The sequence below is a fragment of the Ovis aries genome, chromosome X, assembly GCF_016772045.2.
Source record: "Ovis aries strain OAR_USU_Benz2616 breed Rambouillet chromosome X, ARS-UI_Ramb_v3.0, whole genome shotgun sequence".
Classification (NCBI taxonomy): domain Eukaryota; kingdom Metazoa; phylum Chordata; class Mammalia; order Artiodactyla; family Bovidae; genus Ovis; species Ovis aries.
In genome coordinates this window covers 31,774,883-31,795,239 of record NC_056080.1, presented here as the reverse complement: position 1 = coordinate 31,795,239, position 20,357 = coordinate 31,774,883, and the positions used below count along the sequence as shown (strand labels likewise).

The window sequence follows — 20,357 nt, the reverse complement described above, 5'->3', positions numbered from 1 at the left end:
CCTTGCCACCTCCATCCAGCAAGCTTATCCCACTCAATGTGATTGTTTATTTTTCTTATTTCTTCTAACCAATTAGGCAAGTTCTGCCTTGTTGCATTTTTGATCAGGGCTTTCACACTCACGTCCACAATCATTACTCTTACTGATAACAACACATTCCTTTCTTGATTTTATGTTTTATTAGACCCCATTAGAAATGGCAGTACTTGATGAAAGATAAGGCTTGTGGAAAGTTCAGGGTGACGGGGAGGATGGGATCAAAGGATATTCGGAGTTTTCTGTTTTGAGCAGCAGGGTTGGACACCGCACCTTCTATGAAGGAACGAAAAACTGTGTGCTAAGGGAGAAACACAATTGACCAGCTTGGTAGAATGATCAGTGCTTCCACTTTAGTCATGTTTATTTTGGAGGAGTATACAGTCAAAATGCTTCTGGAATCCAAGTCGGGTATTTAAAGTGAGCATATAAACTATATACACAGAAATAAAGATAACATCTGTGTAACTCCTATCTGATAATGAAAGCATTTGTCAGACCCACCCTCCCTCTGAATTTTTTGCTAAATTAGATGAAATAAGAACTCTTATGGATGGGAAAGACTTCCTTGTGGATGGAGAGGCAAACAATGTGTAAGGGCAGAGGCTCTGGGACCAGGCTGCCTGGGTTTAGATCTTGCCCCCACCATAAGCTACCCCTGTGGGCCTGGAAAAGTCACTTTATCCCTGCACTTCAGTTTCCCAGTCTTTACAGTGTGATGATATTTCTACTTACTTTGTAAGAATTTTAACGTTCTTCTATAGTTAAATGAGTGTGTGTATATAAGGTGTGTAGATCTGTATCCAGCACAGAGTAACCGTTATGTACACACTTGTTCAATGAAATAAACAAGGAGAGATGAAATAGACATAAAGTTGCCTATATACAATTGTAAAATATGTGTAATTTTTAAATAATGCATAGATATATATTTTAATTATTGGTGACTATAAACTTAGATTTACCAAGAAACACTGGATTGAGCAGCAAGGTGGGTGCCATTCTGGCACCTTGCAGATCATTATCTTTCTCTGATTCAGTACATCTTTTGGGTTCAGTCATCGACAGACCCCTGGGTCACTATGCCTCATTCCTTATGTATTTTAACACCTAACTCATGGTTACTCCTGTCCCAATTCTGGGTGATTTCAGTATCTTCTTAGATGGTTCTTCGCATTCCTGAGCCCTCAGTTACTTAATACCCACTCCAGTGATTTTCACCTTCTACCCTGCCTCAGCCACTCACTCCCAGCTTCGTAACCCAGACAATGTTTCTAGCAGTAACGTCTTCACCCTTAAGCATCCTGCCCTGCAGTCTCCAGCATACACACAATACAGTCACTGTGGAGCCTGTATGGAGATTCCTCAGAATTAAAATAGAGCTGCCTGAGGATCTAGCACTCCCACTTCTGGGTGTATTTCCAAAGGAAACAAAATCAGAATTTCTCAAAGACATGTCTGTACACCCAAATTCATTGCAGCATTACTCACGATAGCCAAGATAAGGAGACAACCTAAGTACTGGTCAGAGAGAAACACATAAAGAAGATTAAGTGTGTATGTGTGTGTACGTACATGTATACGCACATACATATAGACAAAGGAATATTATTCTGAGAAAGAAAGAAAGCCTGTGATTTGCAACAATCTGGATGAAACTTGAGGGTATTGTATTAGGTGAAATAAACCAGATAGAAAAAAGACATGGGATCTAAAAAAGCCAGACTCGAGAGAGTAGAATGGATACTAGGGCTTAGAGAGTGAGGGAGATAAAGAGATTCTGGTTAAGTGGTTCAGACTTCTCATTTATGATGAAGGAGTTCTTGGGATTTCAAATTCCATGGACAGAGGAGCCTGGCAGGCTACAGTCCATGGGCCTGCAAAGAGTCAGACACACCTGAGTGACTAAGCACACACATAGCACATTTACAGGATGGCGACTATAGCTGACAATTCTATACTATATAAAGTATTTTATAATTTCTTTACATATGAACCTTGCTGGGAGAGTAAATCTTTACTGTTTTCATAATAAAAAAGAAAAATGGTAATTATATGTGATGATGAAGGCATTGACTAATCCTGTTGTAATCATTTCACATGGTGTATGTACCTTAAACAGCGTTTTATGTCAATTGTATCTTAACAAAGGTTCAGGGGGCGTAGAGTGGGGTCGGGCAATGCTGAATGTTAGATTTACAAATTCTGAAACAGGAAACATGAAGAACTTCCTGTTTTATAAAGCGGTTGATGCAGTGTAATCTGCTGAAACTGCAGGGGTGGATTGGGCAATTTCAGGCTAGACAGTTGGCATCACTCAGGTAATAAAGGTGAAGGAGAAAGTATGATTTTAACATCAACCTTTTCACAGAAATCCTTCTAAAATGTGAAACCACAAAAAATTAATCTCTTCCTCATCAGTTGTAGAGCAGAATGTTAAATTTGGAAAAGACCTTGGAAATCATCTAGTTCAACTTTTAGGTTAGTTAAGAAGTGGAGATAAATGGAGTGATGTTTCCAGATTCACTTAGCTTGTTAGTGATTGGTTGAATCCAGGTATCCTGATTCCAAAGCTGGTATTCTTTCCAGTGTATTCGTTCTGTCACTTCAAAATGACCTCCTGCTTTTCTTTCATTTTAAAATCACGCCTGATCCCTTTCTTTTGGTTTTGTTTTATAGCATGCATTATGTATATAGTTTTTTGCTACAAGTCTTTGGCTAATTTGTTAGTCATTCTAATATTATTGCCACTGTGCCAACTGCCTCCAAAGATTATAGCAGCATATCCAAGTAGAAATTGAACAGCTTGTTTACTTGGGCTTATTATAGGTTCATTGACTATGCAAAATCATCTTTGTACTTTAGTATAATTGTTAGATATGTGGTTCTAGCTGTTATAATGAAACATACACTTACATTTAAATAGATCAGGTTCTACATTCTCCTAGGAGAGTAAAGTACTTTAAGTAGCTTTAATTTAACTACATTAGGCTTAAGGTAGTTGTAAAGTATAAGAAAAATTAACATGAACATGGTACTGCATATATTTTATATTTGGTAAAGTACCATGAAAATGTTGTTTTATTAAAACTATGCCTTTTATATTAAGACTTCAAATTACAGCTGTATTATTTAAAAGATGCACTCTACTTAATCCCAGAGAGAAGAATAGCATCATTTGCGTTGAGTTATTTTTTAAGGTAAAAGAGATGCACTATATATTGTAATCCTAATACTAAATTGAAATTTTCCCTCAGTGTTACAGCAGAGTACATTGTGTAAGCAATTAACATGCATGATCTCTTGGGTATTTTAAGTTTTGCTATCTTTCTAGTTAATAAGTAATAATTCTGTAATAAATTAGTATTTCAGAAACATATGAGACTTTATAAAGCAAGAGTCTCCTATCACACATGCTTTTTTATACCTTTTTTAATGTAAAATTATATACTAGACAGTTTTTGCTTTAGTACAGATGTGTTGGTGCTCCATGGTAGCCCATTCTGTGTGTGTACATGTGTATCCCACAATTAATTTAATTGATCTTCCATGAAAGCACCTTTGGGTTTGTTTTCAATATGTTGCTATCTTCAAAGCCGAATTGAATAGTGTGCATGCAACTACATAACACATCGTTTTATATGTGGAAGAGTAGGCTCAAATTGATGAACATTAAGGCATTTAATGCATTTTGCCAGTTTACTGTCTAAAAGCTTTAACTGTGGTGTATATTTCCCTAAACAGGTATGAAACCTTTGTTTTCCCACATCCCTGCTCAAACTTGGCATTCTAATTAGTCTTTTTTCTAATCTCATATTTGAAAATATAGTAATTTAACTTCATTTGCTATTATTTAACTATAAATGATACTGAGCAAATTTTCACATATATATGGCCTCACTTTAATTTTATTTCTGTAAATTACATGACTATCTTTTATTCATTTTCCTTTTCTTATGAGAGTTTTATATAGGTATATGATTATTAAGTTCCTAGGATATTTGAAATTGTAAAACAGCATCAAAGAGTGCAAAGAATTTCTACTTCTACGTATGCCAATAAATTCAGTTTTCCAACTGAAACGCATCATGAAAAAATGTTTTTCTTTACTCTCCGTTTGCAGAAAAGAATTACCATATACAACAGCTAAATTGTGGTCTTAGGGGAATCTGTTCATTGTGTCAAGTAAATGCTTATATCTTATTTTAACACTTATGGGAAATTAGGTGTATCCAATTGCCATGAGTTATTTTCCTCATTTATGTAAGCTATTTACTTCTGGCTTCATCTTTTCCAAGCTTTCCATTATTTATAGACTCGTCAATAATAGTATAATGATAATGCTTTATGACTTTCAATATTCATGCTTTACTTATTGGTTTGTTTTACGGAAGGTCTATGCCAGAAAGGAGGCCTTAAAGGGAGGCTTGGATAAAACTCTAAGCCTTCAGAAAGATTTGTCAGAGATGCATGAATGGATGACACAAGCCGAAGAAGAATACCTAGAGAGAGATTTTGAATATAAAACCCCAGATGAATTACAGACAGCAGTTGAAGAGATGAAGGTAAAAGAAACCAGATAAAACAAATTGTGCTTCTGCGCAGCCTTCTCTTTTCTTGGTTTAATAATAGAGGTTGCTTCTTGATTAATTTAGCTTCAACTTTGATATGCATTGTATAGAATGCTTAAACTTTTTATTTATGAATTTTGTGTCTTGTGGTCAAAACATAAATATTGATAATCACAGTTTGGAACATTTTCCCCTTGAAATTATGTACTATTAAGAGATTAGACCCCAGCTACTCATATCAGATGTTTCTAGCTGATGCAAATTCAAACTGGAAAAGTGTCAAAGTGTTGGTGAAATGACAGTTGAAAATGTCAATAGGCTTTGTTAATTTGGTGCTTTCAAGGGGTTTCTTACAATTTGGCAGTACTAAATATTTCAGCTGCTGGTCTTTAATATGGATAAAAGGACTGTATTTACATGAGCTTCTCTTGAAACAGGAAGATAAAATAAATAACATTGATTTAGGACCAAGGAAACTGGTATATAGCTAGGTCTTGCAGGTGAAGCCAGGTAATTGAATCTACACAATGGCATTGTGGTATGACCCTGGGCAACTCAGTAGTCAGTGTAATCCTCTTATTTTTTCATGGGTAAATCATGTCATTTCATACTTGAAAGTATGAACTGAAAAATAAAACTTACATGTAAGTAAATCGGCTACCTCAGAGTGAGTACTCAATGATTTGCAGCTATAATGATAAATATTATCTTCATGTAGTAGCAATAGCATATTATTTAACATTAGCCTAGGTGAACTATTAATAGATATTTGTTTGGTTTGAAGCCTCATGACAGAGCAAAATCATTTTAGAGCCAAACACTTGGGTTTAAAACCTGCTTTGACCCCTTGCCAACTGTGTAACCATGGGTAAGTCACATAAACCCAGTGAACTTTCATTCCCTTGTTTGTGATCTGGATATCAAAATACCTACTTTTCAGAATCATGTGAAAGATGAAACATGAAAGTCCTAATGTAATACACAAAATAGATGCCCCAAACTAGTTAACTATTATTATGATTTTTATTATCATTGCTGCAAGGGAAGAAATTAATTATATGTACTTTGTTATATAGTTCATATGATTATTCACTGAATATTGTAATTAAGAGCAAAATGTACTCATACGAAGTGAGTACAGATGTTTAACTGTATTTTACAGATATTTAAACTCAGACGTTTAAATATCAGAGGTATATTATGGCTTTAGTTACATGTGAAAGTGAAAGGGAAAGTGAAAGGGAAGTCGCTCAGTCGTGTGTCCGACTCTTTGCAACCCCATAGACTGTAGCCCGCCAGGCTCCTCTGTCCATGGGATTCTCCAGGCCAGAATACTGCAGTGGGTTGCCATTTCCTTCTCCAGGGGATCTTCCTGACCCAGGGATTGAACCCAAGTCTCCCACACTGCAGGCAGACACTTTAACCTCTGAGCCACGTGCTGCAATCCTTAGTTACATGTAGAAAATAAAATTGAAATATAGAAGAATGACTATATTTGGGAAACAGTAATAGTGTCTAGAGTATTATAAGCTAGAAAATCATTCTCATCTAATAATATTATACATCATTTATCATGAAATATTCATAAATTCATGAATTCTTTCATTTATTAAGAAATATTGTATTCTTACTGTGTCAAACACCCTTCTAGACATAGAATATAGTAGTGAGCAATACATAAAAGCCACCTGACTTCTTAGGATTTGCATTCTCATTGGTGACAGGGCAGGCAAAGAAGGGAGAAATAAACTCATTTGAGATCATGAGAATTTGCCTAAAAATAAGCCAATGTTGTGAAATAAATCATAGAGTCGAGTTGGGAGCTGAGGGTGGTGAAATGCTGTTTTACAAAGGGTTGATATGTAAGGGTATTTGTGAGGAATTATATTTAAAATGAGATACGAATCATAAGAAAAAGGCAACCTTACAGAAGTATTATCAGGGCACATTCCAGTCAGAGGAAAGAGTTCCTGCAAAGACCCTAAGGCTATCTGGGAAGAGAATGAAGCCCACCTACCTGAAGAGAGTAAAACAGGACAGATGACCTGAGATGATTTGGAGAGGCAAAGTAGGTATCTGCTGACACAGTAGATTTGTGGGACGTGGAGGGCTTTTCATTCTAAGTGAAATGGAGAGCCATCAGGAGGTCTATAATTATTTTAGGCTTGACTGTGGGGAGGTTACCATGAGGGAAGTTACATCATTACAGAATATGAGAGCTGGAGTGTACTTTGAAAGGAAACTTGTTTACGCTTCTCTTTGTTGGTCAGAAAACAGGTATTCCTAGATAGGTCGAATAGTTTACTCCTAGTCATAGGCTTTATCTGAATAAGTTTCCCTCTATCCCTATTCCTTTCTAAGCCACTCTATCATATGCCATTCATTCCATTCCATACTGTTGTGTAAAGCATGCGCCTCCCCATTGCCTTTGCCTTCACATCTCAGCCCTTCATGGCTGTTCTTAACATCACTTTCTGTGCTGTGTAGCCACGGCTTCAGGTCCCAAAGTAGATAATCAACAGTCAGCACACGTTCAGCTGTTCTGTTTTTCCCATTTCCTATGTTTGTCTCTGGCCCTCTTCCCTCATTCTTTGAACCCTTTGCTTATCTGGCTAACTGTTCAGTCAGATCCCTTTTTCTTTTCCAGTATAGGAGAGTAGACTGTCTCAAATTTAAAACTAATTTATAAAAAATCCCTGACATGAGTGGCCCAGCCCCTCAGTCCACATTGATTTGCATGTTTAAAAAACTGATCTAGCTACAATATTGGTGCATATGGGCATAATAGTGAAAAGAGGAGCAGCTCAGACAGCCTGGGCCAGTAGCAGCAAAGGGAGTTGGCATTTTCTGGTCTTCTGTCTGCCAGTCAAGGTAATCGCTTTGTCTGTTTCCCTACACAAAATGGAATGATAGAACCTTGTCCAGGCCTTCACCTGTGCTCGTGTTGAGAGCACATTTATCTTTATTGCTTGAAGAGGGTGATACATCTACTCTGGCATCTCTCCTCAATATACTCAGATAAAAAGTAGAGACTTTTTTCTTTTTCTTTGCTTTCTGCTCCTGTATTTTACTTGATAATCCTGCTTTTTACTTTTTTCTCTGTAAACAATTTTTTTTTATATTAGCATCAAAGAGCCAAAGGAAATTTGATTGGAAACATCTTATTCCAAATGTCTTTAGGAGGCCTGCAATAAGTCTAATTTGAAATTTTATATCAATCCCTTTTAAAAAAATTCTGGAATTTCAGTTTTTCACCATTTTCTTTTTAATTTTTTTTACACTGTGTTAACTCCAGTCCTAGGGTTTACCTGGACTTCAGTTCAGTTGCTCATTTGTGTCCAACTCTTTGTGACCCCATGAACTGCAGCATGCCAGGCTTCCCTGTTCATCACCAACACCCGGAGCTTGCTCAAACTCATGTCTATCAAGTTGGTGATGCCATCCAACCATCTCAACCTCTTTTGTCCCCTTCTCCTCCTGCTTTCAGTCTTTCCTGGCATCAGTCTTTTACAATGAGTCAGTTTTTCACATCAAGTGGCCAAAGTATTGGAGCTTCAGCTTCAGCATCAGTCCTTCCATTGAATATTCAGCACTAATTTCCTTTAGGATTGACTGACTGGTTGGATCTCCTTGCAGACCAAGGGACTCTTAAGAGTTTTCTCCAACACCACAGTTCAAAAGTATCAGTTGTTCAGCACTCAGCCTTCTTTAAGGTCCAACTCTCACATCCATACATGACTACTGGAAAGACCATAGCTTTGACTAGATGGACCTTTGTTGGCAAAGTAATGTCTCTGATTTTTAACGTCTATGTTTGGTCATAGCTTTTCTTCCAAGGACCAAGTGTCTTTTCATTTCATGGGTGCAGTCACCATCTACAGTGATTTTGGAGCCCAAGAAAATAAAATCTGTCATTGTTGCATTGTTTCCCCATCTATTTGCCATGAAGTGATGGGACCAGATGCCATGATCTTAGCTTTCTGAATGTTGACTCTTAAGCCAGCTTTTTTGCTCTCCACTTTCACGTTCATCAAGAGGCTTTTAGTTCCTCTTCTCTTTTTGCCATAAGGGTGGTGTCATCTGCATGTCTAAGGTTATTGATATTTCTTCCAGCAATCTTGATTTCAGCTTGTGCTTCATCTAGCCTAGCATTTTGCATGATGTACTCTGCATATAAGTTAAATAAGCAGGGTGACAATATACAGCCTTGACATACTCCTTTGCCAATATGGAACCAGCTCAATGTTCCATGGCTGGTTCTAACTGTTGCTTCTTGACCAGCATACAGATTTCTCAGGAGGCAAGTAAGATGGTCTGGTATTCCGGTCTATTTAAAATACCTTCACTTAATATACATGTATTTGCTGTTCTCATTCTATGGGGAACAAGCTAGAGCAACAATTCTCGCAAAGGAGTGAGCATCAAAATTATTTGGAAGGCTATTAAAACAGAGTTTTAGAGCCAACCTAGGCTCCAATCCTAGAGCCAACCCTAGGATTTCTGATTTAGTGAATCTAGGCTGGACCCTGAGAATTTTAATTTGTAATAAGTTTCCAGGTCATGCCCAGGAGTAAATTTGGTGGTCCCAAGGAATCATACTTAGAGAACCGCTAGTTCAAGATACTGGCAATGAAAGGTGTCCGAGTTTATGATGGTTAGCTTCATAGAAATATATGGAACAGGGGACTTCCCTGGTGGTCCAGTGGTTAAGAATCTGCCTTGCAGTGCAAGGGACACAGGTTTGATACTTTGTCCGTGAAGATGCCATATGCCATGGAGCACCTAAGCCCATATAACACACTACTGGGTCAACACTCTAGAACCTATGAGCTGCAACTACTGAGTGCACTCACTGTTTCTACTGAAGCCCATGTGCCTAGGCAACCTGTGCTCCACAACAAGAGAAGCCATCACAATGAAAAGTCCACATACTGCAACTAGAGAAAGCCCACGTGCAGCAATGAAAACCCACCACAGCAAAAATAAGTAAATAAATGTTAAATATATATATAAATATATATAAAATATAAATATATAAATATATTTATATTTATAAAATATATTTATATTTATAAATATATATATATATAATATATATATGGAACAAAAGCTACCACTTGTGAGGAGGATTATGCCTAAACTATACCATTTAGTTTTCTGTCTTTAGAATGTAGAAATCATCAAACTCAAATCCAAATCCTATAACACATTTGAATACCCTCTTAATCATATAACCCATGGTTGCCCATGGTGAGTATTGTCCATCATTACCAAAAGTAATAAACTCAGCTTGTTCAACTGTGGGAGTGTTGCTGTGTGTTACTATGAAGACTAACCTTGAGATGAGCTTTCAAGCCTAAGTACAGTGAAGAAATTGTTCATGATCTCCTTTTCTCATATCTTTCTTCTCTGAACCTTTTGAAATTATAAAACTGATTTAAAAAAAATTTATGAACATCTAAATAGCAAGGGGAGAAACTTTTCATTATGCATTTTTGATAGTTGTGTGGGTTGTTCATAACTTGTATAAAATGTAATTTCATTCACTGGATGCACTGGATCATGCTTCTCCTCATGGAAGATTTGAGATAGGCTTAAGACAAGCTGTGTGAAAGAAGACATGCAACTCCCAGGATGATTTACTTTAAACTCACTGAGCCTCAGTTCTTGGATGTATAACATAAAGGAAACAAAATTCATTTCACACGATTTTGTTAAAGATCCATTGAATTCACACATATAACATGTCATGGCACACAGCAGCACACGCTAAGTGATTAATATTTCTCAAAGACTTTTTTTTTACATATTTTCTTTTTTAAACATTTTACTTTATTTTACTTTATAATACTGTACTGGTTTTGCCATACATCAACATGAATCCACCACGGGTGTTCACGTGTTCCCAATCCTGAACCCCCTCTCTCACCTCCCTCCCCATACCATCTCTCTGGGTCATCCCAGTGCACCAGCCCCAAGCATCCTGTATCCTGCATTGATCCTGACTGGTGATTCATTGCTTATATGACATTATACATGTTTCAATGCCATTCTCCCAAATCATCCCACCCTCTCCCTCACCCACAGAGTCCAAAAGACTGTTCTATACATCTGTGTCTCTTTTGCTATCTCGCATACAGGGTTATTGTTACCATCTTTCTAAATTCCATATATATGTGTTAGTATACTGTATTGGTGTTTTTCTTTCTGGCTTACTTCACTCTGTATAATCAGCTCCGGTTTCATCCACCTCATTAGAACTGATTCAAATGTATTCTTTTTAATGGCTGAGTAATATTCCATTGTGTATATGTACCACAGCTTTCTTTTCCATTCATCTGCCGATGGACATCTAGGTTGCTTCCATGTCCTGGCTATTATAAACAGTGCTGCAATGAATATTGGGGTACATGTGTCTCTTTCTATTCTGGTTTCCTCAGTGTGTATGCCCAGCAGTGGGATTGCTAGGTCATAAGGCAGCTCTATTTCCAATTTTTTAAGGAATCTCCACACTGTTCTCCATAGTGGCTGTACTAGTTTGCATTCCCACCAACAGTGTAAGAGGGTTCCCTTTTCTTCACACCCTCTCCAGCATTTATTGCTTGTAGACTTTTGGATCACAGCCATTCTGACTGGCGTGAAATGGTACCTCATTGTGGTCTTGATTTGCATTTCTCTGATAATGAGTGATGTTGAGCATCTTTTCATGTGTTTGTTAGCCATCCGTATGTCTTCTTTGGAGAAATGTCTATTTAGTTCTTCAGCCCATTTTTGATTGGGTCATTTATTTTTCTGGAATTGAGCTTCAGGAGTTGCTTGTGTATTTTTGAGATTGTTTGTCAGTTGCTTCATTTGCTATTATTTTCTCCCATTCCAAAGGCTGTCTTTTCACCTTACTTATAGTTTCCTTTGTTGTGCAGAAGCTTTTAATTTTAATTAGATCCCATTTGTTTATTTTTGCTTTTATTTCCAGTATTCTGGGAGGTGGATCATAGAGGATCCTGCTGTGATGTATGTCGGAGAGTGTTTTGCCTATGTTCTCCTTTAGGAGTTTTATAGTTTCTGGTCTTATGTTTAGATCTTTAATCCATTTTGAGTTTATTTTTGTGAATGGTGTTAGAAAGTGTTCTAGTTTAATTCTTTTACAAGTGGTTGACCAGTTTTTCCAGCACCACTTGTTAAAGAGATTGTCTTTACTCCATTGTATATTCTTGCCTCCTTTGTCGAAGATAAGGTGTCCATAGGTGTGTGGATTTATCTCTGGGCTTTCTATTTTGTTCCATTGATCTATATTTCTGTCTTTGTGCCAGTACCATACTGTCTTGATGACTGTGGCTTTGTAGTAGAGCCTGAAGTCAGGCAGGTTGATTCCTCCAGTTCCATTCTTCTTTCTCAAGATTGCTTTGGCTATTCGAGGTTTTTTGTATTTCCATACAAATTGTATAATTATTTGTTCTAGCTCTGTGAAAAATACCGCTGGTAGCTTGATAGGGATTGCATTAAATATGTAGATTGCTTTGGGTAGTATACTCATTTTCACTATATTGATTCTTCTGATCCATGAACATGGTATATTTCTCCATCTATTAGCGTCCTCTTTGATTTCTTTCACCAGTGTTTTATAGTTTTCTATATATAGGTCTTTAGTTTCTTTAGGTAGATATATTCCTAAGCATTTTATTCTTTTTGTTGCAATGGTGAATGGAATTGTTTCCTTAACTTCTTTTTCTACTTTCTCATTATTAGTGTATAGGAATGCAAGGGATTTCTGTGTGTTGATTTTATATCCTGCAACTTTACTATATTCATTGATTAGCTCTAGTAATTTTCTGATGGAGTCTTTAGGGTTTTCTTTGTAGAGGATCATGTCATCTGCAAACAGTAAGAGTTTTACTTCTTCTTTTCCAATTTGGATTCCTTTTATTTCTTTTTCTGCTCTGATTGCTGTGGCCAAAACTTCCAGAACTATGTTGAATAGTAGCAGTGAAAGTAAGCACCCTTGTCTTATTCCTGACTTTAAGGGAAATGCTTTCAGTTTTTCACCGTTGAGGATAATGTTTGCTGATAAACCCAAGGCAAAACACCACAAGACACATATTAATCAAGTCAACAAATATCAAACACAAAGAACACATATTAAAAGTAGCAAGGGAAAAACAACAAATAACACACAAGGGGATTCCCATAAGGATAACAGCTGATCTTTCAATAGAAACTCTTCAGGCCAGGAGGGAATGGCAAGACATACTTAAAGTGATGAAAGAAAATAACCTACAGCCCAGATTACTGTACCCAGCAAGGATCTCATTCAAATATGAAGGAGAAATCAAAAGCTTTACAGACAAGCAAAAACTGAGAGAATTCAGCATCACGAAACCAGCTCTCCAACAAATGCTAAAGGATATTCTCTAGACAGGAAACACAAAAGGGTGTATAAACCCAAACCCAAAACAATAAAGTAAATGGCAATGGGATCATACTTTTCAATAATTACCTTAAACGTAAATGGGTTGAATGCCCCAACCAAAATGGATACAAAAACAAGTGCCCTATATATGTTGTCTACAAGAGACCCACCTCAAAACAAGGGACACATACAGACTGAAAATGAAGGTCTAGAAAAAGATATTCCATGGAAATAGAGACCAAAAGACAGCAGGAGTGGCAATACTCATATCAGATAAAATAGACTTTAAAACAAAGGCTGTGAAAAGAGACAAAGTAGGACACTACGTAATGATCAAAGGATCAATCCAAGAAGAAGATATAACAATTATAAATATATATGCACCCAACATAGGAGAGCAGCGATATGTAAGACAAATGCTAACAAGTATGAAAGGGGAAATTAACAATAACACAATAATAGTGGGAGACTTTAATACCCCACTCACACCTATGGATAGATCAACTAAATAGAAAATTAACAAAGAAATGCAAACTTGAAATGATACAATAGACCAGTTAGACCTAATTGGTATCTGTAGGACATTTCATCCCAAAACAATGAATTTCACCTTTTTCTCAAGTGCTCACAGAACCTTATCCAGGATAGATCACATCCTGGGCCATAAATCTAGCCTTGGTAAATTCAAAAAAATTGAAATCATTCCAAGCATCTTTTCTGACCATAATGCAGTAAGATTAGATCTCAATTACAGGAAAAAAACTATTAAAAATTCCCACATATGGAGGCTGAACAACACACTTCTGAATAACCAACAAATCACAGAAGAAATCAAAAAAGAATCAAAATATGCATAGAAACGAATGAAAATGAAAACACAACAACCCAAAACCTGTGGGACACTATAAAAGCAGTGCTAAGAGGAAAGTTCATAGCAATACAGGCATACCTCAAGAAACAAGAAAAAAGTCAAATAAATAACCTAACTCGACACTTAAAGCAACTAGAAAAAGAAGAAATGGAGAACCCCAGGGTTAGTAAAAGGAAAGAAATCTTAAAAATTAGGGCATAAATAAATGCAAAAGAAACAAAAGAGACCATAGCAAAAATCAACAAAGCCAAAAGCTGGTTCTTTGAAAGGATAAATAAAATTGACAGACCATTAGCCAGATTCATCAAGAAACAAAGGGAGAAAAATCAAATCAATAAAATTAGAAGTAAAAATGGAGAGCTCACAACAGACAACACAGAAATACAAAGGATCATAAGAGACTACTATCAGCAATTATATGCCAATAAAATGGACAACATGGAAGAAATGGACAAATTCCTAGAAAAGTATAACTTTCCAAAACTGAACCAGGAAGAAATAGAAAATCTTAACAGACCCATCACAAGCATGGAAATTGAAACTGTAATCAGAAATCTTCCAGCAAACAAGAGCCCAGGTCCAGACGGCTTCACAGCTGAATTCTACCAAAAATTTAGAGAAGAGCTAACACCTATCCTTCTCAAACTCTTCCAGAAAATGGCAGAGGAATGTAAACTTCCAAACTCATTCTATGAGACCACCATCACCCTAATACCGAAACCTGACAAAGATGCCACAAAAAAAGAAAACTACAGGCCAATATCACTGATGAACATAGATGCAAAAATCCTTAACAAAATTCTAGCAATCAGAATTCAACAACACATTAAAAAGATCATACACCATGGCCAAGTGGGCTTTATCCCAGGGATGCAAGGATTCTTCAATATCCACAAATCAATCCATGTAATTCACCATATTAACAAATTGAAAAATAAAAGCCATGTGATTATCTCACTAGATTCAGAGAAAGCCTTTGACAAAATTCAACATCCACTTATGGTAAAAAACTCTCCAGAAAGCAGGAATAGAAGGTGCATACCTCAACATAATAAAAGCTATATATGTCAAAGTCTTTTTAATGATAAAGTTACAATAGCCAAAATATGATTTGCATCAAACAAATCCCATGCTCAGTGTCAAAAAACATATTTATTTTAGAAATTTGAAATAAAATTTCAATTGATTAAAATCAGTGAAGGAAATCATTTAATAGTCAAAAGAGCTTGCATTTGCCATCATATTTTGTACATCTTAAGGCATTACGGGCCTAAATCCAAAGATATGACAGGATCATGTTGAAAAGTAGAAAGGCATTTTATATTTTTGTCCATTTACCTGCGAGAACCTGAATTTCTTTACCTGAGGTCTTCTGAGGCCACTGAATCCCACTTTTTCCACCTGAGTCTGGCTTCACATACCAGGAAATTAACATTTCCCCTACATTGTTCAACCAATGATGGGAAATGGTGTGTGAATTTCTCAGTGTCCTCACCCTTGAGTGGGATAAATCTGAGCCATTTGTTTTCTGCACTTCCCAGCTGGCTCAGTGGTAAAGAATCTGCCTACCAATGCAGGAAGATGTGGGTTTGATCTCTAGGTAGGGAAGATCCCCTGGAGAAGGAAATGGAAACCCAGTCCAATATTCTTGCCAGGAAAATCCCATGGACAGAGGAGCCCAGCAGGCTACAGTCCATGGGGTCACAAAGAGTTGGACATGACTGAACAACTTAACATACATACACACACACACACACACACACACACACACACACATATGTACACATGTTTTGTAGGCCTTCCTAGCAGGATTAAACTTGTCACCAACAGCAGTTGCTGGGTTTAATAAGTATACCCTTCCCATCTCCATTCTTTTTCCATTCCCCACCTCCCTACCACAATTTCCTTCACATCACATGTAAATGACTTACGCTTGAAAGCTTATCTCAGGGTTAACCTTCATAGTAACACACAGACCAACAGCAACAGTCTGTAGTTGTACAAGTTGAGTTGATTACTTTGGCAGTGAAGGAGAGTACACACCGTAGGCCACCATGGGCTGTATGAGTAAGAGGGTATTCAAACCTGTTGTAGGATTTATATTTATGTTAGATGATTTAAGGGAGAGTTTAAGGGCTTTGCTTTGGATTTCATGTTGTCACCAAGTAGGAGTAACTCTATGATTGGGTATCTTAATACATTTTTCCTAGAAGGAGAGGAGACTAGAGTGATACTGAACATATAATTGATAAAGATACAGCAGTGACTGACTAACCAGGATAGGGAAGTATCTGATCTTTCTCTTACTTGCTTTCAGTTACTTAACACTTTTCTGTTATAATATGTTCCCAAATATAGCATTAAGAAGACTTATTTCTGTTAATTATCTTTTGATTTAAATAATGATATTTGTACTGATTTCATTATTCATCCATCTGAGTAATTTATAAGTGGTTTCAGTTCTGGTCTATGAGATTTTTTGAACCTAGTTATCATTGAAATATTTATTTCTTGCTTATTTTGTGTATATGGATATATGTGTATGTGTTTGTGTATGTATTCTCCATAAATACACATCTGCATACAGACTACTTTTCAAACTATTCTGATTAAAGATCTGTTATATTCTGAGTATATTTTTCCTGCAAGTTTCCAATTGTAACCAAACTGAAATTTATGGAAGTGATTGGAGTCAGTATTGGATTTATTTTTATTAATCTCTTTCTAACGGAGATGTTATAAGGAAGAAAAATTATGATACATAGAAATGCATCTTAGAAGTCAAATCATTGCCTTGCTATTAAGAGAGCATTTTTTTTTTTCAGAGAGCTAAAGAAGAGGCCCAGCAAAAAGAAGCAAAAGTGCAGCTCCTCACCGAGTCCGTAAACAGTGTCATAGCTCAGGCTCCACCTGCAGCACAAGAGGCCTTAAGAAAGGAACTGGACACTCTGACCACCAACTACCAGTGGCTCTGCACCAGGCTGAATGGAAAATGCAAGACATTAGAAGTCAGTCACTTTTCTTGATCTTTATCAATTACTACATGTTAACTTATGGTTATATGTGAAGTTCTTAATCTTATAATGATTAAGAACATGAACTCTGGTTTAAGGATTACTTAGGCTCAAATTCCTCAGTCAGGCTAACTTACAAATTAGCTACTGGGGGCCATTTGCTTAATGTTTATAATTCTATTATCTGTAAAAAGGACTTAAAATCAAAGGATGTTGAGAAAATTAAATTAACTGTTATTCTGTTTAAAGTACAGAGGGAGGCTGAAGAGGAAAAGGATATATACGTGTATGTGTGTATATGTTTATATAACTATGACTGATTTGCCTTGCTGTATGGCAGAAACCAAGAGAACGTTGTCAAACAACTATCCTCCAATTAAAAGGAAAAAAGAAAAGTATTTAGCCTAGCACTCAATAAATGTGAGCCACTCCCTGTCTAGATCTTTTTATTATGACAATTATTAGGTCACAAAATCCCATGAATAAGTTTTCTCAAGATTTATATTGGGTTGGCCAAGAAGTTCATTTGGGTTTTTCTATAAGCTATGGTGATTGCAGCCATGAAATTAAAAGATGCTTACTCCTTGGAAGAAAAGTTATGACCAACCTAGATAGTATATTCAAAAGCAGAGACATTACTTTGCCGACTAAGGTCCGTCTAGTCAAGGCTATGGTTTTTCCAGTAGTCATGTATGGATGTGAGAATTGGACTGTGAAGAAGGCTGAGTGCCGAAGAATTGATGCTTTTGAACTGTGGTGTTGGAGAAGACTCTTGAGAGTCCCTTGGACTGCAAGGAGATCCAACCAGTCCATTCTGAAGGAGATCAGCCCTGGGTGTTCTTTGGAAGGAATGATGCTAAAGCTGAAACCCTAGTACTTTGGCCACCTCATATGAAGAGTTGACTCATTGGAAAAGACTCTGATGCTGGGAGGGATTGGGGGCAGGAGAAGAAGGGGATGACAGAGGATGAGATGGCTGGATGGCATCACTGACTCGATGGACGTGAGTCTGAGTGAACTCCGGGAGTTGGTGATGGACAGGGAGGCCTGGTGTGCTGCGATTCATGGGGTTGCAAAGAGCTGGACACAACTGAGCGACTGAACTGAACTGATAAGTTATAATGGATGTACCCAAATGAACTTTTTAGGCAAGCCAATAGAAACTGGTATCTCAGTTGATTACCAACCATGTAACTGTATCAAAAACAATCCAAGATTCTCCCTGTGAAAGTATTGTTTACTAACAATGGGTATATTGCCAAGTAGCAGAAAACTTAACCTGCTATCAAATGCTGATGCTACCAGATACAACAGACTAGTTGGGCTTTAAATGCTTCCCTGGTAGCTCAGTCAGTAAAGAATCTGCCTGCAGTGCAGGAGACCTGGGTTTGATTCCTAGGTTGGGAAGATCCCCTGGAGAAGGAAATGGCAACCCACTCCAGTATTCTTGCCTGGAAAATCCCATGAACAGAGGAGCCTGGCAGGTTTCAGTCCATGGGTCGCAAGAGTCAGACATGACTGAGTGAATAAACCACCACCAATAGAAACTGGTCTCCCTATTTTTCATATGTTTGAATGTTCGTAAAGCTATATGAGTATCTCATCAGGGAGATTTTCTGGGGAGAAAGTTTATCTTATAATTGTCTTTATTGATTGCTATGCCCTACAGAATTCTTTACAAGACATTGTCTACCTAGCATTTTTTGGACATTTTACATAATATTTCTTATCATAGGCCCTGCTTTATCTTTTCCACATGCCTTAGTCCTTAGGTTATGATTCTCTGAATATGCCTGCTATGTAATTCAAGTGTCTCAATTGATTACCATGTAACTGTATCAAAAACAAGCTATGATTCTCTCTATGAAAGTATTGTTTGCTAATAATGGGTATAGTGCCAAGGAGCACAACACTTAACCTACTATCAAATGCTGATGCTATCAGATACAGCAAGTAGTTGGGCTTTAAATTAAGCCAACTTCTCCCACACAAACTGGATCATCTTTGTGCATATTATTGATAAAGAATCCAGGTATACCATTATTTTTGAAAAACATGATTGTTTATGGAACTTTTTTATATTTAGAGACAGATACAAGTCATGGGCTTCCCAGGTGGCTCAGTGGTAAAGAATCTGCCTGCCAATGCCAGTGACAGGGGTTTGATCCCTGGGTTGTAAGATCCCCTGGAGAAGGAAGTGGCAACCAACTCCAGTATTCTTGGCTGGGAAATCCCATGGAGAGAGGAGCCTTGCAGGCTAGAGTCCATGGGATCACAAAAGAGTTGGATACGACTTAGCAACTAAACAACAGCAATAGGCCATACCTGTAGAGTTGTTGTTGTTCACTTGCTAGGTCTTGTCCAACTCTTTATGACTACATGGATTGCAGCACACCAGGCTTCCCTGTCCTTCACCATCTCCCAGAACAAACTCATGTCCATTGAGTCAGTGATGCCATCTAACCATCTCATCCTTTGTCGTCCTTTTCCCCTCCTGTCTTCAGTATTTCCCAGCATCAGGGTCTTTTCGCATAAGGTGACCAAAGTACTGGAGCTTCAACATCAGTTCTTCCAATGAATATTCAGGGTATACTTTCAGGGATCATTTCTATAGTTCATTACTAGAGACGTTTCTCTTAATGTGTAGAGCACCAGTAGAGTAGACCTTTAAAAATATTAAAATAATATCTTTTGCTCTGTGCTCAAGATTTTCAGTATTACAACTCCCAGGTTCCTCTATTATCAGTTCTACTTCCTTCTTCATTTATCAGTCCCTGTTCATTTTTTATCCAATTTACTCCTCACACACTTGACTAGTGTCTTAATAGTTCCCAGGAACTATTATACCTGCTGAGGATATAAAGGAAAATCTCTTGGATTCATGCTATGTCAGTGCTACAGGAAAATAAAGAATGGGAGGGGAAGAGATGACACTGATAGTTTCCAGGAAATCAGAACTGATTCACTATTTGGTTATATGAGAGAAGGACTTTTTATATCTAGGAAGTTGCTTTCTGATAGTAGTCAAATAAAACTTTTTAATATTATTTTCTTAAGTTCTTAGTTTCCTTACATCTTCATTGTTCTTTGCTTTGTATTATTCAAGTTGTTCACTTAAAAATATGCTACTCCTCCAGGAATCTGTTTTGGGGTATGTTTTCCAAAGAAATATTTTATTTTTGTATTAAGAACAACGTTTTCAAGATTTTTAAATGAATTATCCTCTAATTTCTCATCTGTAATGACACTTCTAAAGTTTCCTCTTTGTATTAAAGTTATCAAATTATTTAGCCTGTCTTTATTCCTTCTCCAGTAGTTTGGAATACATATACTATTGATTTTATTTTAATGGGACCCTTAATTATTATCTTAAATATCTTGATCACAGTATCCACCAATAATAAATATTTCTGTGCACCTGTCTAACAATGATATAGCAGAACCACTAGAATCATTTA

At 36.9% G+C, this 20,357-nt stretch overlaps 1 protein-coding gene and 1 pseudogene across 9 annotated transcripts in view; both read left to right on the top strand.

Moving 5' to 3' along the window:
* The window catches only part of DMD (dystrophin), a 2,668,835-nt gene that overhangs the window by 1,236,644 nt on the left and 1,411,834 nt on the right, over positions 1–20,357 (top strand). For all 9 annotated transcript variants that reach the window (XM_060407875.1, XM_060407877.1, XM_060407874.1 and 6 more), the window contains 2 exons: positions 4,431–4,601; positions 16,711–16,893. In XM_060407875.1, coding sequence (XP_060263858.1) covers positions 4,431–4,601; positions 16,711–16,893 — 354 coding nt within the window. The remainder of the gene's footprint in view (positions 1–4,430; positions 4,602–16,710; positions 16,894–20,357) is intronic.
* Positions 19,483–19,599, top strand: LOC114111851 (small nucleolar RNA U3; annotated as a pseudogene).